This window comes from Stigmatopora nigra, chromosome 4 (assembly GCF_051989575.1).
Source record: "Stigmatopora nigra isolate UIUO_SnigA chromosome 4, RoL_Snig_1.1, whole genome shotgun sequence".
In the NCBI taxonomy this organism is placed as follows: domain Eukaryota; kingdom Metazoa; phylum Chordata; class Actinopteri; order Syngnathiformes; family Syngnathidae; genus Stigmatopora; species Stigmatopora nigra.
The window spans coordinates 3,348,977-3,367,898 of NC_135511.1; the positions used below are offsets into that span (position 1 = coordinate 3,348,977).

Here is an 18,922-nt window from a genome sequence, read left to right on the forward strand (position 1 = left end):
GAGTGAATTCTTGTTAGGGTTATTAATGTTATATTATTATATATTTGGCTTGCAATGAAGAATGCTTTGCTTTATTTAGGTTTATTAATGTTACATTATTATATATTTGCTTACAATGAAGAATGCGTTGCTTAGCTTATTAACAATAAAAAAGGTATTTTTTTGTACATCTGTTTGCAACCATGATCAACAACGGGAAGGTCACTCCCTTCTGCAGCTGGACTTCTGAAAGTGGTTCACATCAAAACTTCCTTGGGAAGATGTGGAGGACTTTCAATTTTTATGAGAAACATCGACTTCTTCATTACTGGCTCACACGAGCTCTCTCGGGGAGATTCGGCAGACCTTTAATTGTTTTGAGAACTGAGATGCATGTTGTAAAATGTTATGTAAATAAAATGCGAGTGAGGCAGCGGATGGCAGAATGATCTAGGACGAGGACGAGTCAGGATCGATTATTTCGCAAGACACCGGTTTTGAGTCAGATGTCTGTTTTATTTGTGAGCGCATTTGGGAATACCTATTGGTGAACCTATCAATTCTTAACAACCAATCAAAACAAAAGGTTTTTGTTTTGCAGGTGCATGTTGAAAATCAAAAGGAGTGAATGAAAACTTTTGAGGGTGTTGAATGTGGCATTGAAAATGAATGTCTTTGTTGACAAAAGGTTTTTTGTCAAGTTGGGCTCGTTTATTAGAAGTTCGATTTTTATGTTGATTATACTACATTTTTCGTCTCGTGACACGAAGATCTCCCAAAACAAGCCCCCTTGCATTTCCAGTTGTGTCAGGAAAACATTTTGTCACTCGCTTCAGTCTACACCGATGACGTAGAGGCATATTGCTGTAGAAGGAGTGTGTAACAGGCAGCACAGACAGCTGCTGGCAAGATGGACGACGGCAGCGGCAGCTCGTTGGCGACGCAGCCCTCACAAAAGACGCCGCTACACTTCTTGCACTGTCTCTGAAAAAGGAACAAACGGCTATGCTTTTTCCAATCTGCTCCGATGACCTCGCTTGTTTAGATAGATTGGACATTTTTTGCCAATAATCCAAGTGGTACCTTTGTCTTGACAAGAGAGGCTTCCTGCTGGCACATGCTGCATAGGGAAGCATCACTGATGTTCTCAAAAGACTCGTCCTGGGCATAAACAAAGATTACATGCCATTTTATGCCAACCCATTAATGCTGCTGGATGATCAATCTATTTTGACTAAGAGGATGGCTAATGAACAAGCGTCCATGGGCACTGAAACATGACGATTAAGGGTTTAATATAATTGGACATCTATTGTTGCAATGAGTTAATTTTGTTTGACGAGTTTAGTATACTTACGGGTCACTTCTACATTTTGGATCACATCCTTTTGATTTAAAAACAGGTCATTGTTATTTTCTGTTCAATTGTCACTTCCTGTTTGATTTTGGGGCACTGATAGTTCACTTTCTGATGATTGTGTGGTATTACAGAATCACATTTTGTATCTTTTCCAGTTGATTATGGGGAATTTGCAGGCCTCTTCCTGTTGATTTAAAGGCACTTAGAGGGGTCACTTTCTGATGATTTGGTGGAATTCACAGGTCACTTTTTATTTATTTATTAACAATTGACCACCAATGCAGGTCGAGGATTAAACGTCAATCAGAGTGAATGGACGCGAGTTTTGTGGGAGTTAGAAAATAATGGGGCCATTGAAAATGTGGGGAAGTTTTGTCAATTTTTAGTGGAGTACATTTCTTCTGTGCGCCTTGATTTCGGTGAAATGTATACATTTTATACAGAAAACAACAAAAAGTTTCTTACCGCTACATCATCAGAGTTGCCAAGGGACCTTAAAGGAGACAAACAGGAATTACTCGATTTAGAATAGTTCCAAATGTCCACCACCCAATTCAAAGTACATACAAGCTGGAATCGAGGCCACTTTGGTCCTCCGCCATTGCTTGCCGCTCTCGGGTGGTCGCCGGTGATCCCGGGCGAGGCTACGACACGAAAGCCTCATTAACAACCCGCGCCGGACGGATCACCGTCCAGCCTATTCGAGTGCAAGCCCTCGCTGTACTTGGGGGAGGTCTTGCCGTGGCTCAACGACGGCAAGGTGGCGATCCATTCGCTGCTCTGCCACAGCTTCGGTCCTGGTTGTGGTTGAGGCGGCATTAAATTGTTTTTTTTTTTCTTTTAATTGTCTCATTTTAAACTATGGGCGCTCACCTGCGTTTCCGAAGTTGCTCCAGCTCGACCTCCAGACTTTCAATCTTGTCTCCAAATTCGCGCTTAAAGAGGCGGTTGGCCTCCAATGCCACTTCTTTTTCCCGTTCAGCCTGCTTACATCTGAGTTTTTTTGTGGCAGGGGTGGAAAATTGCAATGGAAGGATGCAAAAACAACTTTGAAATTAAAAACAAATTTAAAAAAATGAAAACGAATGCAAAGAACTGAAGAAACCGAAAATTGAAATGGATATGTTGTGTGGACACGTGTATGGGAACTTAAAAAAAAGTGTATTCTTTCCTCTCATTGGCTGCCACTGACGGCATTAGATGTAATAATCGATGTAAAGTGCAATGTTCTGGCAGGGAATTAACATTCAGGTCACTTCCTAATAATTTTGGGGCATTTATGGGCCCTTTCCAGTAGAGTCTGGCACACTAAATTATGTGGCATTTATGGGTGACCTATTATTTTGGGAGCATTTTAGGTCACTTTGTATTAATATCTGGTCACTTTCTGTTGGTTTTGGGGAATTTCTAGGTTAGTTCCTGTTCACAGTGGCTCACTTCCTATTAATTTGTGAGCATTTATTATTCACTAACTGTTGCTTTCTGGTCACTATTGATTAAGGGGCATTTTTTTCATCATTTCCTGTTGACATTAGCCACTTCCCATTGATATTTTGAAACATCCGATTCATTTTGACATTTCTATGTCACGTTCTGTTGACATTGTCATTCCTGTTGATTTTGGGCCACATCCTATAGATTTGTTGAATTGAAAACTATCTAAAGTAATTTTATTTTGAAATTTCCAAATATTTTAATGAGTGTCAAAAAAAGTTAATCGATTGCCTGCCATTGACAGCACTACGTGATAAATCCATTTGAAGTGGAAGGGTTTAACATTTATTCGTTGCCAACCTCCCACTTTGAAAGTATTGGACGCCTCCTAGTAATAAACACATTCAAAGAATTTGAAACTACATGAATGGGCATCAATCATTGTCAATGGCACTGAAGGATTTTTTGTTTTGTTTTTTTGAAATCAGATTGTCAAAACTCACCAAAAATCTGTTTTCAGTCGCTGTTTTTATTAGCCTAACACTTACATGGACGAATGTTGACATACAGCTTTAAATTCCCAAATTCGGAGTGCGTCTCCGACATAGGGGGCAACGATGAGCGCGTCTGACCAGAAGCACAAAGTATTTCCCGCAGTGAGTCCGCTCTACTCGAAGGTAGGGGAAAGGGTGGAGGGGTTAGATTAGCGCGTTACTGCTGCAGCTGGAGGATTTTCTCCGCAGCCGAGTTGAGGTTTCTGGCCTGCTTCACCAAATGTTTCTCGCTAACCGCATCGGTCAAAAATGCAAGTCCCCCAAACCCCCCCAAAAAATTTAAGTTGATGGAAAAAAAAGAGATGTCGGAGAAAAAAAACAATCAGATTTTTTAGTGAAAAGATATGACACCGGCATTGCAAAGGTATGGTTGATAGGGGCTCACCTGTTCTCCAGCTGTCTGATGGTACTGGACATTTGGCTGATTTTGTCCTCCAGGCGAGCCACAGCATCGCTCTTCTGCTTGGAGCTGCTGTCAGCGCTCTGACAAAAAAAGATACACTTGTTAACACGCTGCGTACGGTACCGAATGTCCAATTGACTTGGAATGGGCCGGTCAAAATGGATTGGTCCAGTGCCGTCAATGGCACTGAAAAATAGTGCTTCACAGCCACTCTTTCTACCTATTCTTGTCAATGGCAGGCAATTAGTTAAGATGGCAGAAGTCAGAAATAAAACACTGACATATACCATATTTATTTGAGTATAATGAACACCCGTGTATAACACATAATTTGTGACTAAAAATTGGTACAGTCATACCTTGAGATATGATCTTAATGCGTTCCGGGACTGAGCCCGGATATCAATTTACTTGTATCTCAAATCACTGTTTCCCATAGAAATTAACTAAATACAAATTAATGTGTTCCCTCCCATTGAAAAAAAACACCCAAAAGAGGATATTACAATGGAAAAACAATATTTTGTTGTTTGTAATTCACCATCCACTAACAGAGTACAAAATATCGAGTGGTTACGATGTTCAATAATAAAATGAGGAATTATTAAATCGAACCCGGAGTTCGCGGATGGGAGGGAGAGAAAGAGAGATTTGACGGATGCACTCGTAACGTAACATAAACTTTAAATTTAACTTAAATAAATAGATTCCTATACACACACACTCAAAGAAGTTTTAATCTTACGATACACTACATTTAAACTTTCTTGTGTAATAACCAAGGCAAGGAGGTTAATATATTCCACCGCGGCTTTTGAGGCGAACTACCTGCTTCTCCATGCGTATCGGCGAGCCAGCTCAGTCACGCGTACACTACTCATGTTTATCAATTATTGTGCGCTTAATATCAATTGTCATCATACGCCTTTTCTTCGCACTACCCTTCATCAAACCGGCTTTTTTTCTGCAGTGGCCCAAATCCTCGACTGCAATATTCTATGTGTGGAAAAACAACAAATAATACAGCCATACCTCTACTTACGAATGCGTCTAGGTATGAACGTTTCAGGTTCAGGTGCAACTCGAGTTACGAAAAAGATCCCGTCAGTCAGTGCGAATGGCGGAGCTTGTACGCTAATACGAAAGGAGTACTACTTCCCGGGCAAGTTGGTAAGTGGTCGTGCGTTATCCTGTTATGTGGATATTTGTGTGCATCATCTTTGGAATATTTTGAAGGGAAGACAAAAGCAAACAACCCTCAAGAGGTTGCATCTGCAAGGCAGGGTGAAGGCGGGGCAAATAGAGCCAACCCAGGAGAAGACGGGTATAAAAAAATGCAAAACAAAATCATAATTCAGTTTAGTGTAAGGTAATATTGATTTTATTTTTGTGTGTGTCTGCATCGTAATCCAAGTTCATTTAATTTGTTTATGTTGTTACGAGCGCGTTGCCGTGCAAAAAGTCTGTCTGTCTGTCTGTCTCTCTCTCTCTCTCCACGAAATCCATCTAATGTTAGTGCTATTAAACACATTTTAGTACTATTAAACCACAAGTTATTTATTATTTTGTTAATAGATGGCGAATTAGATCAAATAAAAATGTCTTTCCAATCCAATATCCTGTTTTGGGGTTTTTTTTCCCAGAGGGTTGGAACAAATTAATTTGTTTTTAGTTAATTTCAATGGGAAATGCTCATTACGACATACGAGCTCAATCCCGGAACGTTCATATCTCCAGGTACCACTGTACATCTTTAACGACTGTCAGAAGTCTGCATTTTACCTTCCCCTAGTGTCATAGGCACGGACATGAAAACACAGTGGCCATTAAATGTCAAAGGGTACAATTGAGCCAAACTCTGACAAACATTTCTCAATATATTCTTGATGGTCCAGTGGGAAAAAAATCCAAATTGTTTTCCAAATGGAGATTTCTTTTTGGTAAACTTTTGAAATAATTATTTTCTAACACATGTTTATCTGGTAATTCAGTATGCTAGATTAGCAAAGCACTGGGAGAAACCTGAAAATGTTTTTGTTTTTTTTTAAATGTAAAAAAGAAAAAAAATGTATATATTTAGTTTGACATTTTGCGTATTTTGTATTACCTGCGACTTGTGGCTGAGCTGCTGGTTGATGAGACGCAGGTCATCGAGCTGCTGCCGCAATTCGGCCAGTGCGTCCTGTTTCTCGCACACATCCTTCTCTAGCATCTTCATGGACAGCTCCATCTCCTGCTTCATGCCAATCTGTACCTCCAACTCCTTCTCCACGTCCTAAAAGAGGAAAAAGTAATGTCCTTTACTATTTTATCTGTCTTGGCTTACGGCAAGAAGATTACCAGTCGGAGCAGCGTCTCCTCCTTGAGTTGCTTGCGTGTTTCGCCCAGTGCCGGCCCTTCCCCCGATTCGCTTCGGAGAGCCTAAGAGGTCGGAAAAGGGCAATGAAGGCAGTGCAGCAAGATGATCGCAGAGTACCAGACTTTTATTCACCTTCCTGTTGGACTCCAGCTGAAAGGAACTCTCCTCTTTCACCCGCTCCACATCTTCTTGGAGGGTGATGATCCGGTTGTTGGCCACGGCCAGCTGAGCAATAAAGAAATAACACAATTGCTATGTTTTTGGTCCTTGGATGATGATGTCACAGTAACATATTTTACGAATGAGAAGGCACGCCTTCAATAGGCGAGCACCAGATAATTGTTCATCATAGATTTCATTTATAAATTCAGGCTAATTGGACACTCTAAATTGCCCCTAGGTATGAGAGTGAGCATGAATGGTTGTTTGTCTCCTTGTGCCCTGCGATTGGCTGGCCACAAATTCGGGGTGTCCTCCGCCTCTGGCCCGAAGTCAGCTGGGATAGACTCCAGTACCCCCTGCGATCCTAGTAAGGATAAAGCGGTTCCGGAATTGAGAAGAGATGAGACTTGCATATATTATTTTACTTGGTTATATATAAAATAAATTATTTTAATTGGTTTGATGAATGTGTGTCTTGAGCACCTTATTGAATATTACAGTTATACTTTGATAGGGTACTCAATTCAATACTAGTGATTTCCCCCAAAAATCAAATTGATAGGAGCCAGAACCAGAATTTAATATCCATAAAATCCCTCAAAATCAAATGGGGAAGGGAACCAGAAGAGACATAAAATCAATAAGTAATTACTTGGAATTTAACCAAAATAAGCAGAAAGTGACCACAAAATGCCGAAAAACCAGGAGAAGGTGACCTCAATGGGAAGTGAACAAAGTCAATTTGAAGTGACCTTAACTCAAGAATTGACAGGGAACCAAACCAAAATAAAGAACAAACAACCCGGAAATAATCCAAAATTAAATAACAGGAAGTGACACGGAATTCAACCAAAACCCATGGAAAATTACCCAAAAATAAACAGGATGTGACGCTCGCTACATTATTAGACCGAAACATTTTTTCCATTCTCACCTCTTCCGTGAGCTTCGTGTTGGACTTCTCCAACGCATCCACTTTGGCCTGGAGATTATTTACTGAAGCACTACACGTGGAAACACACTTAATTATTTGTACCCTTTTTGATGCAACTTTTTGGCTGCCATTGATGGTGACAAACATCCAATCTGTTTGGACTGGGACTCCATCAGGACTCCCTGTCCAAATCGATTGGAGTCAAGAGTTGTTAGTGAAATAAAACATGTATTAATGCAGTGATACCTTGACATACCAGTGCCCCGACATATGAAGAACTTGAGATACGAGTAAAATTACGAGCAAATATTTACCTTGAGATACGAGACAAATTTTGAGATACGAGCATACGAGACAGCGAGAGGCTGCTTATGATTTCAGCCCACTGTCTTTCTAACCGCATCTCTCTCACTCTCTCCGTTGTATTGTAGCATTTTATTATTAAAAATCACAACCACTAGTTATTTGTTACTCTGTTAGTAGATGGTGAATTACTACCAATAAAAATGTCTTTCCATTGTAATATCCAGTTTTTGTGGGTTTGTTTTTTTTCCAGAAGGTGGGAATGAATTAATTTGTATTTAAGTTCATTAAATTTATTGCCATGGGAAACCTTGACTTGAGATACGGGTAAATTGGCGTAGAAGCTCAGTCCCGGAACGCATTAAGTTCGTATCTCAAGGTATGACTGTAACAGTCATTAGCTGTTTTTAATGAATGTGTTCTTTGACTAACTACAAAAACACAATCTGGACTAGCAGTGAGCGAGTTAACACAGTGCGACAAACCTCAAATGTCTGTTGAGTTCCTCAACGTAATTCTTCTGATCAAGTATGGCGGTGATCTGACCGTCGCTGACGGACAAAGAGGTAATGTGACGCTTTCTGAGTTTTACATTTTTGATTGGTTGATGCGCAAGCTCACCCTTCCGCACTCTTGCTACTGGGGCCGCCGTCTTTGAGGTACATTGAGAAATCAATGACGCCGACCTGCGAGTCCAGGTCTTCTCCTTTCATGCATAGGTTGGCGTCGATGACGTTGAGCCCCACCAGCAGGCCGGCGATGACAGCGCCCTCCTCCTCCATCATTAGTGCGTTGGGCTCATAGAATTCACTGCAAAAATGTACAAAAATGACTTATGTGCCGTGTTTTGGTGAGAAGAAGGTGACTCGGTTGCATGGTCCGAACCTCAGAAGGTCCTTCCTGTTGATTATGGTTTTCATGTAGTCGGACAACTTCTTCTGCATCAAAGCCAGACGTAACCAAGCGCGGCCTCGTCCTAAAGGTGTCCTGCCGTTCAGAATTCAAGATTATTCAGTGAAATCAGACAAGAAAATGGAACTATTCATCATAGGTGTAGGTATTATGTGGAGTTTATGTATTAATTTGAGTATTCTTCAGTCCAAATAAGAATTGTATTTATTTTTTCAAATTCATAAATTACATGATTGTACATCTAGTGTCATCAGGGTGCTGAGTTAATAATCCTCTAACCCAGGGGTAGAGAACCTGCGGTAGGGAACCTATGGCTCAAGAGCCACATATGGCTCTTTTGATGGGTGCATGTGGCTCTTCGCTAACCTATGAGGTAAACTATGAAAACTTCTGGGGAGAAAGCGCAGGAATAGGACCGTTACATTGGTATGATGGCATTGACACTCCCTCTAGCACCTTATATTATTATTTTTTTCCCATTACACTCTTGTGCGTGGATATTCTAATTGATATCCATTGATTAGCAAAAACGTAATAATGTTGACAAAATGACTCAAACACTTTTTGTACATTAAAAGTGGTGAAGTCACTAAAAAAGGCAGACATTTTCATGTATGTTGACTAAAATTCGGAGCATGGATCTCAAGCATCAACATTTAAAAAATATGAATTGAGTATGGCTCTTTCTATCAAAATGGTTCCCGACCCCTGCCCTCACCTGTTGGTATGTTTAAGATAACGAGTGAAATGTTTTGATATGTTTTTAATATTTAACGGAAGTGGTAATTAAATTTTTTCGTCATGAGGTCTAAGGTCAGAGGGCCAAAATTTGTTTGCATTCTTGATAATTCAAGAGCAAATAACCAGATTATTATCAAATGTGCACAAGGTCCATCAAATAAGATGATTTGTTTTTTGTTTTGTTTTTTACTTTTATATTCAAATTCACATTTTCTAATCGCAAATTATTTAAAATAAAAGCTAATTTAATATATTGGATGTCCATTATTTCCATTGACATTGGATGTGTTGACAGAGTCCGCAAATGTGTTGTTTTATTTGTCTGTATGTTTAGGAAAAAGAATAAAAAAGCAGATTAATATGGTTGTAATAAAAAACACAAGAGGTGATAAGATTTCGGTGCCAGGAGATCAAAGGTTACATGGCCAAAAATTTAATTCACTTGTTTGTGTTCAACATAACTCATAATAATAACTCATGTGGGGTTATTATAAATCGCTGATGTTTAAAAAATATAGAACTTGCGATCTCCAATATTTGGGAATGGTGGAATTCGGACTGACTTGAGGCCAGGCAGGTCTTTGACGCTGGCTGTGATCTCGCCGGCTTCGGGCGTCAATTTCTCCACCAGCTCCAAGGCTCCCCAGAATGACTTGTTCTGACCCAGGAAGGTCTTCTTTGCTGAAAAAGGATATAAGAATAATTTCCCGCAGAAGCATCTGCCATACATGGTAATAGACATCCCCTCCATTTGGATTGTTCGATGCCTACCAACCCTTCTTGGTCCAAATGGACGGGGTGTCTATAGGATAGAAAAAATGACGTAAATGTAGTCGTGGTTACCTTTCAAGCCATGCTTGAGGCAGTGCTCCATGACCACGAAAAACTGCTGTAGAGGGGCGTAGTCTGAGTCTAGCGTGCGACCCAGATTGAGCGCTGACTCGATAAGGCCCTTGATGCTCAGCTTGGCCATGTTCATTAGGTTCAGCCTCTCAATGGTGATGGGGTCCTTGGGATCTACAAAGGACAATGCAAATCTGCTGATTGGTGCGGTACAATGAGTGTATATATTGGCAAATCGATATAAAACTTTTTATTGACCTTCACCATGCCCATCATTAACACGGAGCTGCCAACTACTCCGGAATTTACCCAGAAAAGTAACGCAACTTCCCAAACTCAAGAAAAAAAAATGTAATTTGAATTTTTTTAAGCAACCATTTCGGAAATGTTTTACATTTCCCATTTAAATGTTTTGAAATTCCCTTTGGCTTCTGCATCCTACTTCCGCGTTTGATTCGGTAACACGAGTACATTGTGACTCAACCTAGTTAAAAGTTCTGACAAGTGACTAGTCTTGTGCGCCGTTCATTTAATTTTAGTTTTTTTCATAAGGGAAGTGAGTATAATTAAGGCTGACTAAACCACTAGTGTTTGGTTTTATGCAACACACATTTTGGACAGCAGTTGGCGCCTAATTAGCAATGATTTGCTATGTTTTTGGATTGCAAATTGCCCGTAGTGCTCTAGGGGTCTCCAACTCCGGTTCTCGAGGGACCCTATCCAGCCTGTTTTCCATGTCTCCCTCCACCAACACACCTGAATCAAATAATCAGGATCGTGATCAAGCTCCTGGACAGCTTGCTAGTTTGTAGATCATTTGATTCAGGTGTGGTAGAGGAGGGAGATATGAAAAAGAAACTGGATAGGGCCCCTCAAGGACTAGAGTTGGAGACCCCTGCTGTTGTGTGTCATTAATCGGCCTAGTCTAGTGGTCCATATTTCCACTCAATAGTAGGCCAATTGGTTCCCTTGCCTACCATACTACCGTAACGCATGCAGGTGATTGAAAATAGCAACACATATGATCCATACAGAGCATAGACAACACAATTCATTCCGATATAAATATTAACATTTTTAGCATTAGCATTTTTCCTGTGAAATGCTAGTGGATGCTTTGCTCTCTCTCAGCAATGACAGTTGGACATTCACTAACAGTCCTCCCAGTTTAAATGAATTAGATGCCTATTCCAGTTAAGGTTTGTCAAAGAGTTAATTTTGGGGCACTTTCTTGTTAATTTCATGGTGCTTATGTACAGGTAACTTCCTGTTGATTAAGGGGGAATTCCTCTTCATGTTGGGCCTTTCACTAATTGTACATTTTGGATAATTATCTGGCAGCCCGGTGAGGTGAGTGGTTAGCGCGTCGGCCTCACAGCGCTGGGGTTTTGAGTTAGAATCCAGGTCATGTACATTTGTGTGGAGTTTGCATGTTTTCCGTGGGCCTGCGTGGGTTTACTCCGGGTACTCCGGTTTCCTCCCACAAACATGCATGGTAGGGTGATTGGACATTCTAAATTGGCCCTAAGCATGAGTATGAGCGTGAATGGTTGTTTGTCTCTGTGCCCTGTGATCGGCCAGCCACCAACTCAGGATGTCCCCTGCCTCTGGCCTAGAGTCAGTTGAGAAATATTACTCCAGCCAACAACCCCCCCGTCCCCACACCCCCCCCCCCCCCACCCACCCTAATGAGGATAATGCGGTTCAGAAAAAAATGATATGGGTAATTACGATATAAATGCCCATTATGATTTGAAGACATTTGTGAGAGACTTCCTGGTGATTTGGGGTAACTTTATGATGATTTTGGAGCATTCCAAGATGACTTGCTGTTGATCACTTTATGGTAATTTTAGGGTCACTTTCATTTCAATATTGTATTCCTTCAGTCATATTTTAGGGTTTTTCGTGGTCACCTTATATTGATTTTGGGGCCACTCCAACTAACTTCCCTTTTATTTTGAGTCACTCGCTGATGATTTGAGAACATTCTCTCATCACTAATGAAGATTATTTTGTCTGAGTTGACAAACAAAAGGAGTAAAAACAATTTTTCATTGGACCATAAAAATGTATTGAGAAATATTGGTCAAATTTTGGTGAGTTTGTACATTGTTTTGCCTAAAACTGGCTTGGTAACCTTTGTATGCCTGGATACTATAATGTGTGGATTATGTGAATGGGACAAAAACTGCAGGACGAGTAGTATTTAGGAAATTTGCATTTTTGCCATCGGAAATGAATTTTCTAAAGAAAAATACAGTTTTTGGTGGATTGTGACATTTGCAGATGCTACTGCATCACGACACTGTGCCATGGCAAAGAGTTAAAAAAACACTTTAATTCGGGTGATTGTTGGGAAGGCGTGGCCAGCATCAACAAGCAGCGCATCCTCAAGTGCAGACTCATGATTGTTTTTGACGACGGTATCCAGAGGCCGCTCACTGTCCTACCTTCTTGGGCCGGTTCAGGATCCGGCGTGAGGGAGATGTCATTGAGCTCGCGGAGGCACAGCCACTCGCCATCCACTGACACACGGAAGTTGCACAGATAAATGGTTTCCCGAGCAGCCTGCGTGATCTTGTCGGTGGTGGGTGTTGGTGTCTCACTCTGGGGCGTCAAATCCGACATGATGACTAAGATGACTTGGCAAAAAGAAAAAAGACAGCTAAGGGTTCCTCCCCCGAAATTCCCGAGCAGGGGACAAAAAGGATGCCTGGAGCAGGTGTCGGTCCTCCTCCCAGTCACGCTGCAATGTTCTTGCTCACTCCTCCACCGCCTTTCCCACCCTTGTCTTCCCTTTTGTGCAGTGGAGGGATTTTAAGGCAAAGAAGAATAAAAAAGCATTTCCCTGCACCCTATTCTCAAACTGGTGGTGCCTGGATGCACACTGGGTGTTGACCAAGATGGCCGACCGTTGTAGCAGGCATAGCAGACAGCGCGGTGAGTCACGTGACCAGTTGGTGTGAGAGAGTGAGAGAGAGGGAGAGGGGAGAAGGGAGGGGTAAGGATGAATGATTCCTCCCACTCATTACCAAAGTACTGTTTCTTTCTCCTGGTTATCCCGAGGTCAGGTCACGAGGGCAGCGACTTGCAGCGGGAATGCTCCCCAGCTCACCATGCTCTCCCCAGCCACTTCATCCAGCTCTTTGGAGTGGACCCTCCCGGGTCGACCTGCCTGTAACACCCCACAAAGGACCCATCCAGGAGATATCAGATGCCCGAGCCACCTCATCAGGCTAGTCTTGTGAAGGAACAGCAGCTCTACAAAGTGGCCCCTCCCAGATGACTGAGCTTCTCACCCCATGTCTAATGGAGACGTTGGAAAATCCCAAAAAGGGCTAAATTATAGACCGATCAAGTGGTAGTGGATGTGATGTAGGACTGAGGCGTTTCGACAGCTTGAACTCACTGGCTGCCATTGATGTTTATCGATGGCGAATGACATCTACTTCCACCAATGGCACTGAAGGATGAACATTGAAAGCCAGTACTCTGAATTGAAATAACATCGTTGTTTATGGCAAGTTATTAGTTAATTTTGGGTTATCACATTTTCTGAAATGCTTTATCCTCAATAGGGTCGAGGTAGGTGCTGGAGCCTATCCCAGCTGACTTCGGGCCAGAGGCGGGGGCAACCCAGAATTGGCGGCCAGCAAATCGCAGGGCACAAGGAGACGAACGACCATTCATGCTCACACTCATACCTAGGGGCAATTTAGAGTGTCCAAACAGCCAAACATGCATGTCTTTGGAATGTGGGAGGAAACATGCAAATTCTACACGGGTGGACCGACCAGGATTTGAGTCGAGGTCTCCCAATGTGAGCTTGACGCCCTAACCACCCAGCCACCAGGCCGCCCAATTTGGCATTACTTTCTATTTAATCCTGAGTACTTAGAGTTCACTTGTTGATTTTCACCAATTTCTTGATCATTTTGGGGAATAGCAGAGTCGCTATTAGTATATTTTAGAAGTTTTATGATTGAACTTAGGGAATGCCTGGGTCGCTTCTCTGGTCATTGGCCATTTCTGGGTTTTTGGTCACTACCTCGTTAGTTTTGGCAAACCCAATGGTGACTGTCAAGTCAACTATGCAGAAGATACGTCTGCCCTCACCCTCCAGACCAACAGGGGGCAGAAAACCCCAAATAAGAACAAACTCTCCTCACTTCCTGCCTGAGGTCATAGGTCATGACCAGTATATAAGCTCAGTAGTCCAGCCTTGAAGGACAAGACAGGCAACCAAGGAACCAGAAATACCCCTCAGACCCAATCATACACAACTGGTAGGATCCAATATAGGTACCACTTAGATGCCAGCTGATTGATGCTTAGTTTGTTTCCAACAACCATAAGTTGCATTCTTTGTGCTTTCCTTTCACTTGAATGATGTCACATGCTTCTTTTTTCCCCCTTTTTTAAGGTTTTTAACCATATTCTTTCTTACCACCAGCTAATCATTTCCTATCACCAGAAAACTTCAATAAAATTGTAAACTGGAAGGATTTGAGTTGTTCTTACTGTAAGAAGACTGGGGCCCCTTTTCAAGTTTGGGGCAAAAGGAAGGAAGTAGAGAAGAACTTGACAGTGACACAGCGGTCTATGCATGCTGCCACCATTGTGGCCTGGTTCAATTCCCGCATGTGTAGGTTGCATCAGAAATGGCATTCTACCAACACCACGACAGTGGTGAAGAAGGCCCAAAAACGACTACATTTCCTGAGGGTACACAGGAGGAACAACTTGGCCATGCAGAGAGTGATGAACACTGTCCAGAAGATCATTGGCTGCTTGCTTGAAGCTTGACCCCCTTCCTTGATGGAGAGGGGGGGTCTGGAGACTTTGCAGCTGCATGGCAGCTGGTAGTTGCACGCGAGGCAGGTGTTGAAGTTGTTGTAGTTCCTGCTCTCTTCTGACACGCTCTCCAATGGCAACCCATCATCGGCTGCTCTCTGCTCTCACTGGAAGACATTCCCAGCCCTCGATACCTCAGCAACCGAGAACATTGAGTCAGTGACCCATAGCACCCTGCTCACAACCTGTTCCAGCTGCTGCCCCCCGGCAGACGCTACATGTCTCACAAAGCATGGACAAATAGACTTAAGGACAGTTTTTTTCCCACAGCCATCAGGACGCTGAACTTGCATTAGTATGACACACAGTCCCTTCTGTGCAATAACTTTGGGGTGTACAATAAAAATGTGCAATATCTTAGAATTTACCTTAACAGAATGTGACGCTTTATAATTTTATTTTACTTATGTTCTAGTACTGGGAAAACACTTAGCACCACCAATTTTATTATACGCAGCTGTGTATGATGACAATAAAGGCTTTTGCTTTGATTTTTAATAGGGGCATTCCTAAATCATTTACTGTAAATTTTGTCACAGTTGTAGGATCTGGCATATTTATTTTTTGGTTAAAAAAAGGCCACCCATGGAAAAACACTGAATGTGAATCATTCAAATTCAGTGTTTTTCCATGGGTGGCCTTTTTTTTACCAAAAAAATAAATATGCCCGATCCTAGAATTGTAACAAAATTTACAGTAAATTATTTAGGAATACCCCAATTAAAAATCAAATATAAATCAAAAATAACTTTAAAAACATTCTCTATTACCAATACTTAATAGTGCAAAATCAAATGTACTCCAGGACGATTAAACATCTGGGGCAGGTAGTAGTGCAATCAGATAACTCCAATACCATATCCAGCCACAAGATTTCAGCATTGATACTTATGAACCCCTATGATGAACAAGCAAAATGTTTCCCGAATTCAAATCAGATTTAACTGTACAATTTTGAAAGTGGAAAGCTATAAACACTTTTTGTTTTATAATCCTGATAAAACGTAGATTAACGCGGTTTAATTAGGCAAAGGTAAAAAAAAAATGCAAAAAAAAAAAAAAAAACAGGAAGTCAACCACAGGACAATCACGTGACAAACAAAACTTGTTGACATTTGTCTGTAGCGGTGTCAGCGGTGTCGTTTTCTCCAAATTATGAATAATAACAATAATTTAAGTGAAACGCACACGCAAATAAAAACAGACTTTTTATTTTGTTTTAGAAGTTTATCAAATGTTTGGCGGTTTAGCGACCTAATATTTTAGCCACACCCAATCAGGTGACCGCAAGTCAAGCCGATGTGCAATTTTAAAAAAGTGTCTAATTTGGGAAAAAAACACCGACAAAGTACTCACTTTTCCGTTTGGAGTCGACCCTCTCTATGTGGAAGTCATATTTGCGCGTCGACGTGGGGGACAGCGACGAGTTCGTATGCTTTCCGAACCTAATGTTAGCAGTACTCAACGCTTCTTTAAAGTAAATCACCGATGTAGGCGACAGCGTCTCGTCCGGGCTGTCTTCGCGTTGTCGGTGGCCGTTCTCGTCCGAGGAACCGCCGTGGCTCTCGGACAAGGCTGACCGAGGACTGGGTAAATTCTTGTCCGCCATCCTCGTAATAGAAGCGATCTTCTCAGGTCCGACTCACTACAGGTGATGCTGCGATATGATCCAGCAAGGTCGTGGCTAGCTTCGGTCCTGCATGACTGTGGCCATCGAGGGCAGTCCAATACAAAGCTGATGTCAACCAAAATCCGGTCACCGATATTCAATCTTCTACACTCCAGCCGCGTGTAGACGGTACTACACATATAATGCTAGATGGGTAAAGTAGAGTCGTCGACGTAAGGAACGCGCGGCCATCTTGCGTCGGAGATTTTTTTGTGTGCGTGTGTGTGTGTGACGCAACGGCGGGTGATTTTTGCACTTAACCAGAGCGGTACTTGAAGACTTTTTTCAGGCCAGACATTTAATCAGTCCAACCCTGCATTGTCTCCATGGACGTACCTACATATCCACCCCCCCCCACACACACATAAAGACAAACACACGCACACACACACAATGTTTTGTGTTGTATTGCCTTATTGACAGTGACGGGCCGTGCATTTCACACTTAGGCCTTCAGTAGTGCTGTGTGTGAATCAATCCACCCAGTATGTTATGGCTATAAAACATTTAATGCAGCGACAGCTGCAACACATGAAAAAGAATCAATAATAACCTGAAAAATTTAAATATTATTTAGGGAAATAGACATATTTTACTCACCCAAAAATATTTTTATTTATACACAAAATCCATACTCCTTTCTCAAGAAGACTTCAATTACTTTGTGGTACAGATTACACGTGTGTTTCAGGTCCATCAAGAAGTTATTTTCTATTGCCATCAAAGCTAATGCTGACAGTCGAGTCTGTTCTGTTGTACTTCTGGCATAAGTTTTGATTCTGTTTCGGGCTGAAAATGTCCGTTCGACAGAAGAAGTGGACACGGGGATGGTCACTGTCAATCCCACTAATGCCGCCCTATGCGCTCACTCAGATTTTTCTGAAGTCAATGAGATTTTCCTGTAAAATCGTCCGTGGCATACATACAATCAGTTATTTTCTTTGGGTTAGGCAGATCGAAAAGTGTAATATGTCTCTGCGTTAAGATGGAGAAGACTGCATGTAGTTTTCTTCTATTCCCGAAACTTCTGGCAAATAATATTGTCCAGAATCCTGTCGTGCAGTTTGTGGTACTGTGCGCGAGAATCTTGCGCTTTATATCTTTGTGCGCTTGGAACACATGCACTGCGTCCAGTGGCCCCGTAGATTTCCCCATTACGGCTCCTCTCACGCTCAACTGTGTCGCAAAACTCCTTTTCTCTTGAAGGACAAAACTGTACATCCAGTTTGTTGTTCTGTAGTATTGAAAAATGCACGTCTGAATGCTCAAAAATGCCATTAAATGTGTGAAGCAAAAAAACAAATCAAAATCATCCAGATGTGCTTTAAATCCATCAGCAAACCATACAATCATTCTCTAAAACATGATCTACCTTTGCAGCCTTCATACTATCGATGAATCTGATCTCACTTGCTGTCAGTGGCAGTGTATGAGCTAAGGTAACCATTTGTGCATCACTAGATGTTTATGAAAACAAGCATTTATAAGATCAATATTTACAAATATATAGCTCTTTCCAAGTATACATTCCTATTCACAATATTATTTTTAGCAAATGGTCCCTTCGTAAAAAAAAAAAAAAAAAAAGACAATGAGTCGTGACACTCATCCCAATTCAATTGCAGGAGCATCAGTCATCTAGGTTTAAATATATGATATCTACTATCTTGGGTGGCCTGGCAACCGAATGATTAGCGCGTCGCCGTCACAGCTCTGGGGTCCTGGGTTCGAATCCAGGTCGGGCCACTTGTGTGGACTTTGCACGTTTTCCTTGGACCTAAGTGGGTTTCCTCCAAGAACATGCATAGTAGGCTGATTGAACACTGAATTGCCGCTCGGTATGAATGTGAGTGGTTGTCAGTCTCCTTGTGTCAGCTGGAAAGGGCTACAACACCCCCCGTGAGATAATGAATGAATTAATCTGTTATCCAGATAATGTTTGCAGCTGACATCATAAGTTACCGGCAGAGATCGTATATTGATCTTTCACAACTGAGTTTACATCCTGGACCAAGTCAGTTAGCAAACCGGTTTTGTGATTCCCTACCAAAATATTTTATGTCACATTCATTCATTTTCTGAACCTCACAAAGGTCGTGGGGGTGCTGGAGTCTCTCCCAGCTAACTATGGGCACAAAGCGAGGCCCTTCTGAATTGGCGACCAGCCAATCGGAGGGAAATGATAATTTTGATAATAATTTACAAAAATCGTATTTACATTTACTGTTTCTGACTTAGAGTTAATATTTTGATATGAAATTCAAATGAAATGATATTTAGGTATGGATTAAACACTTATTTAGAAATAAATATTTAAGTTTCTAAATATTGTTGTAAGTCCCCCATGTGGCTCCTGAAAAAAAAAGTCCACCCTTGGTCTAGGCCAAACTGGTCCTCAAGGTCCGCTGTGGG

The 18,922-nt window shown here is 41.6% G+C and overlaps 1 protein-coding gene across 4 annotated transcripts; it reads right to left on the reverse strand.

Moving 5' to 3' along the window:
• Positions 1-114: 114 nt before the first annotated feature.
• On the reverse strand, positions 115-16,712 carry rufy3 (RUN and FYVE domain containing 3). Of its 4 annotated transcripts, none has more exons than XM_077714518.1 (17): positions 16,198-16,712; positions 9,985-10,158; positions 9,705-9,822; positions 8,374-8,475; positions 8,110-8,298; positions 7,974-8,039; positions 7,186-7,255; positions 6,222-6,314; positions 6,071-6,151; positions 5,838-6,005; positions 3,713-3,810; positions 2,213-2,332; positions 2,064-2,136; positions 1,907-1,983; positions 1,805-1,832; positions 1,063-1,140; positions 115-963 (listed from the first exon to the last, which is right to left on the reverse strand). In XM_077714518.1, the coding sequence occupies exons 1-17, from the start codon at positions 16,448-16,450 to the stop codon at positions 817-819; spliced, it is 1,935 nt and encodes a 644-aa protein (XP_077570644.1). In that variant the 5' UTR covers positions 16,451-16,712; the 3' UTR covers positions 115-816. The 4 variants fall into 4 exon arrangements, with proteins under 4 accessions (XP_077570644.1, XP_077570645.1, XP_077570646.1 ...); XM_077714519.1 differs by lacking the exon at positions 16,198-16,712 and adding an exon at positions 12,438-12,948 and having other exon boundaries at positions 120-963; XM_077714520.1 differs by lacking the exons at positions 115-963; positions 1,063-1,140; positions 1,805-1,832; ... (1 more) ...; positions 2,064-2,136; positions 2,213-2,332 and adding an exon at positions 3,283-3,557 and having other exon boundaries at positions 16,198-16,707.
• Between the last annotated feature and the right edge of the window lie 2,210 nt (positions 16,713-18,922).

Bases quoted from the DNA above. Each gene is read 5' to 3' on its own strand.
- rufy3 (XM_077714518.1), bottom strand. From the start codon at position 16,450: ATGGCGGACAAGAATTTACCCAGTCCTCGGTCAGCCTTGTCCGAGAGC. The intron at 7,256-7,973 runs GTTTGTCGCACT...TTCCACGTGTAG, and splicing joins GAACTCAACAGACATTTGAG to TGCTTCAGTAAATAATCTCC. The intron at 2,137-2,212 runs GTGAGCGCCCAT...AACCACAACCAG, and splicing joins GAGCAACTTCGGAAACGCAG to GACCGAAGCTGTGGCAGAGC.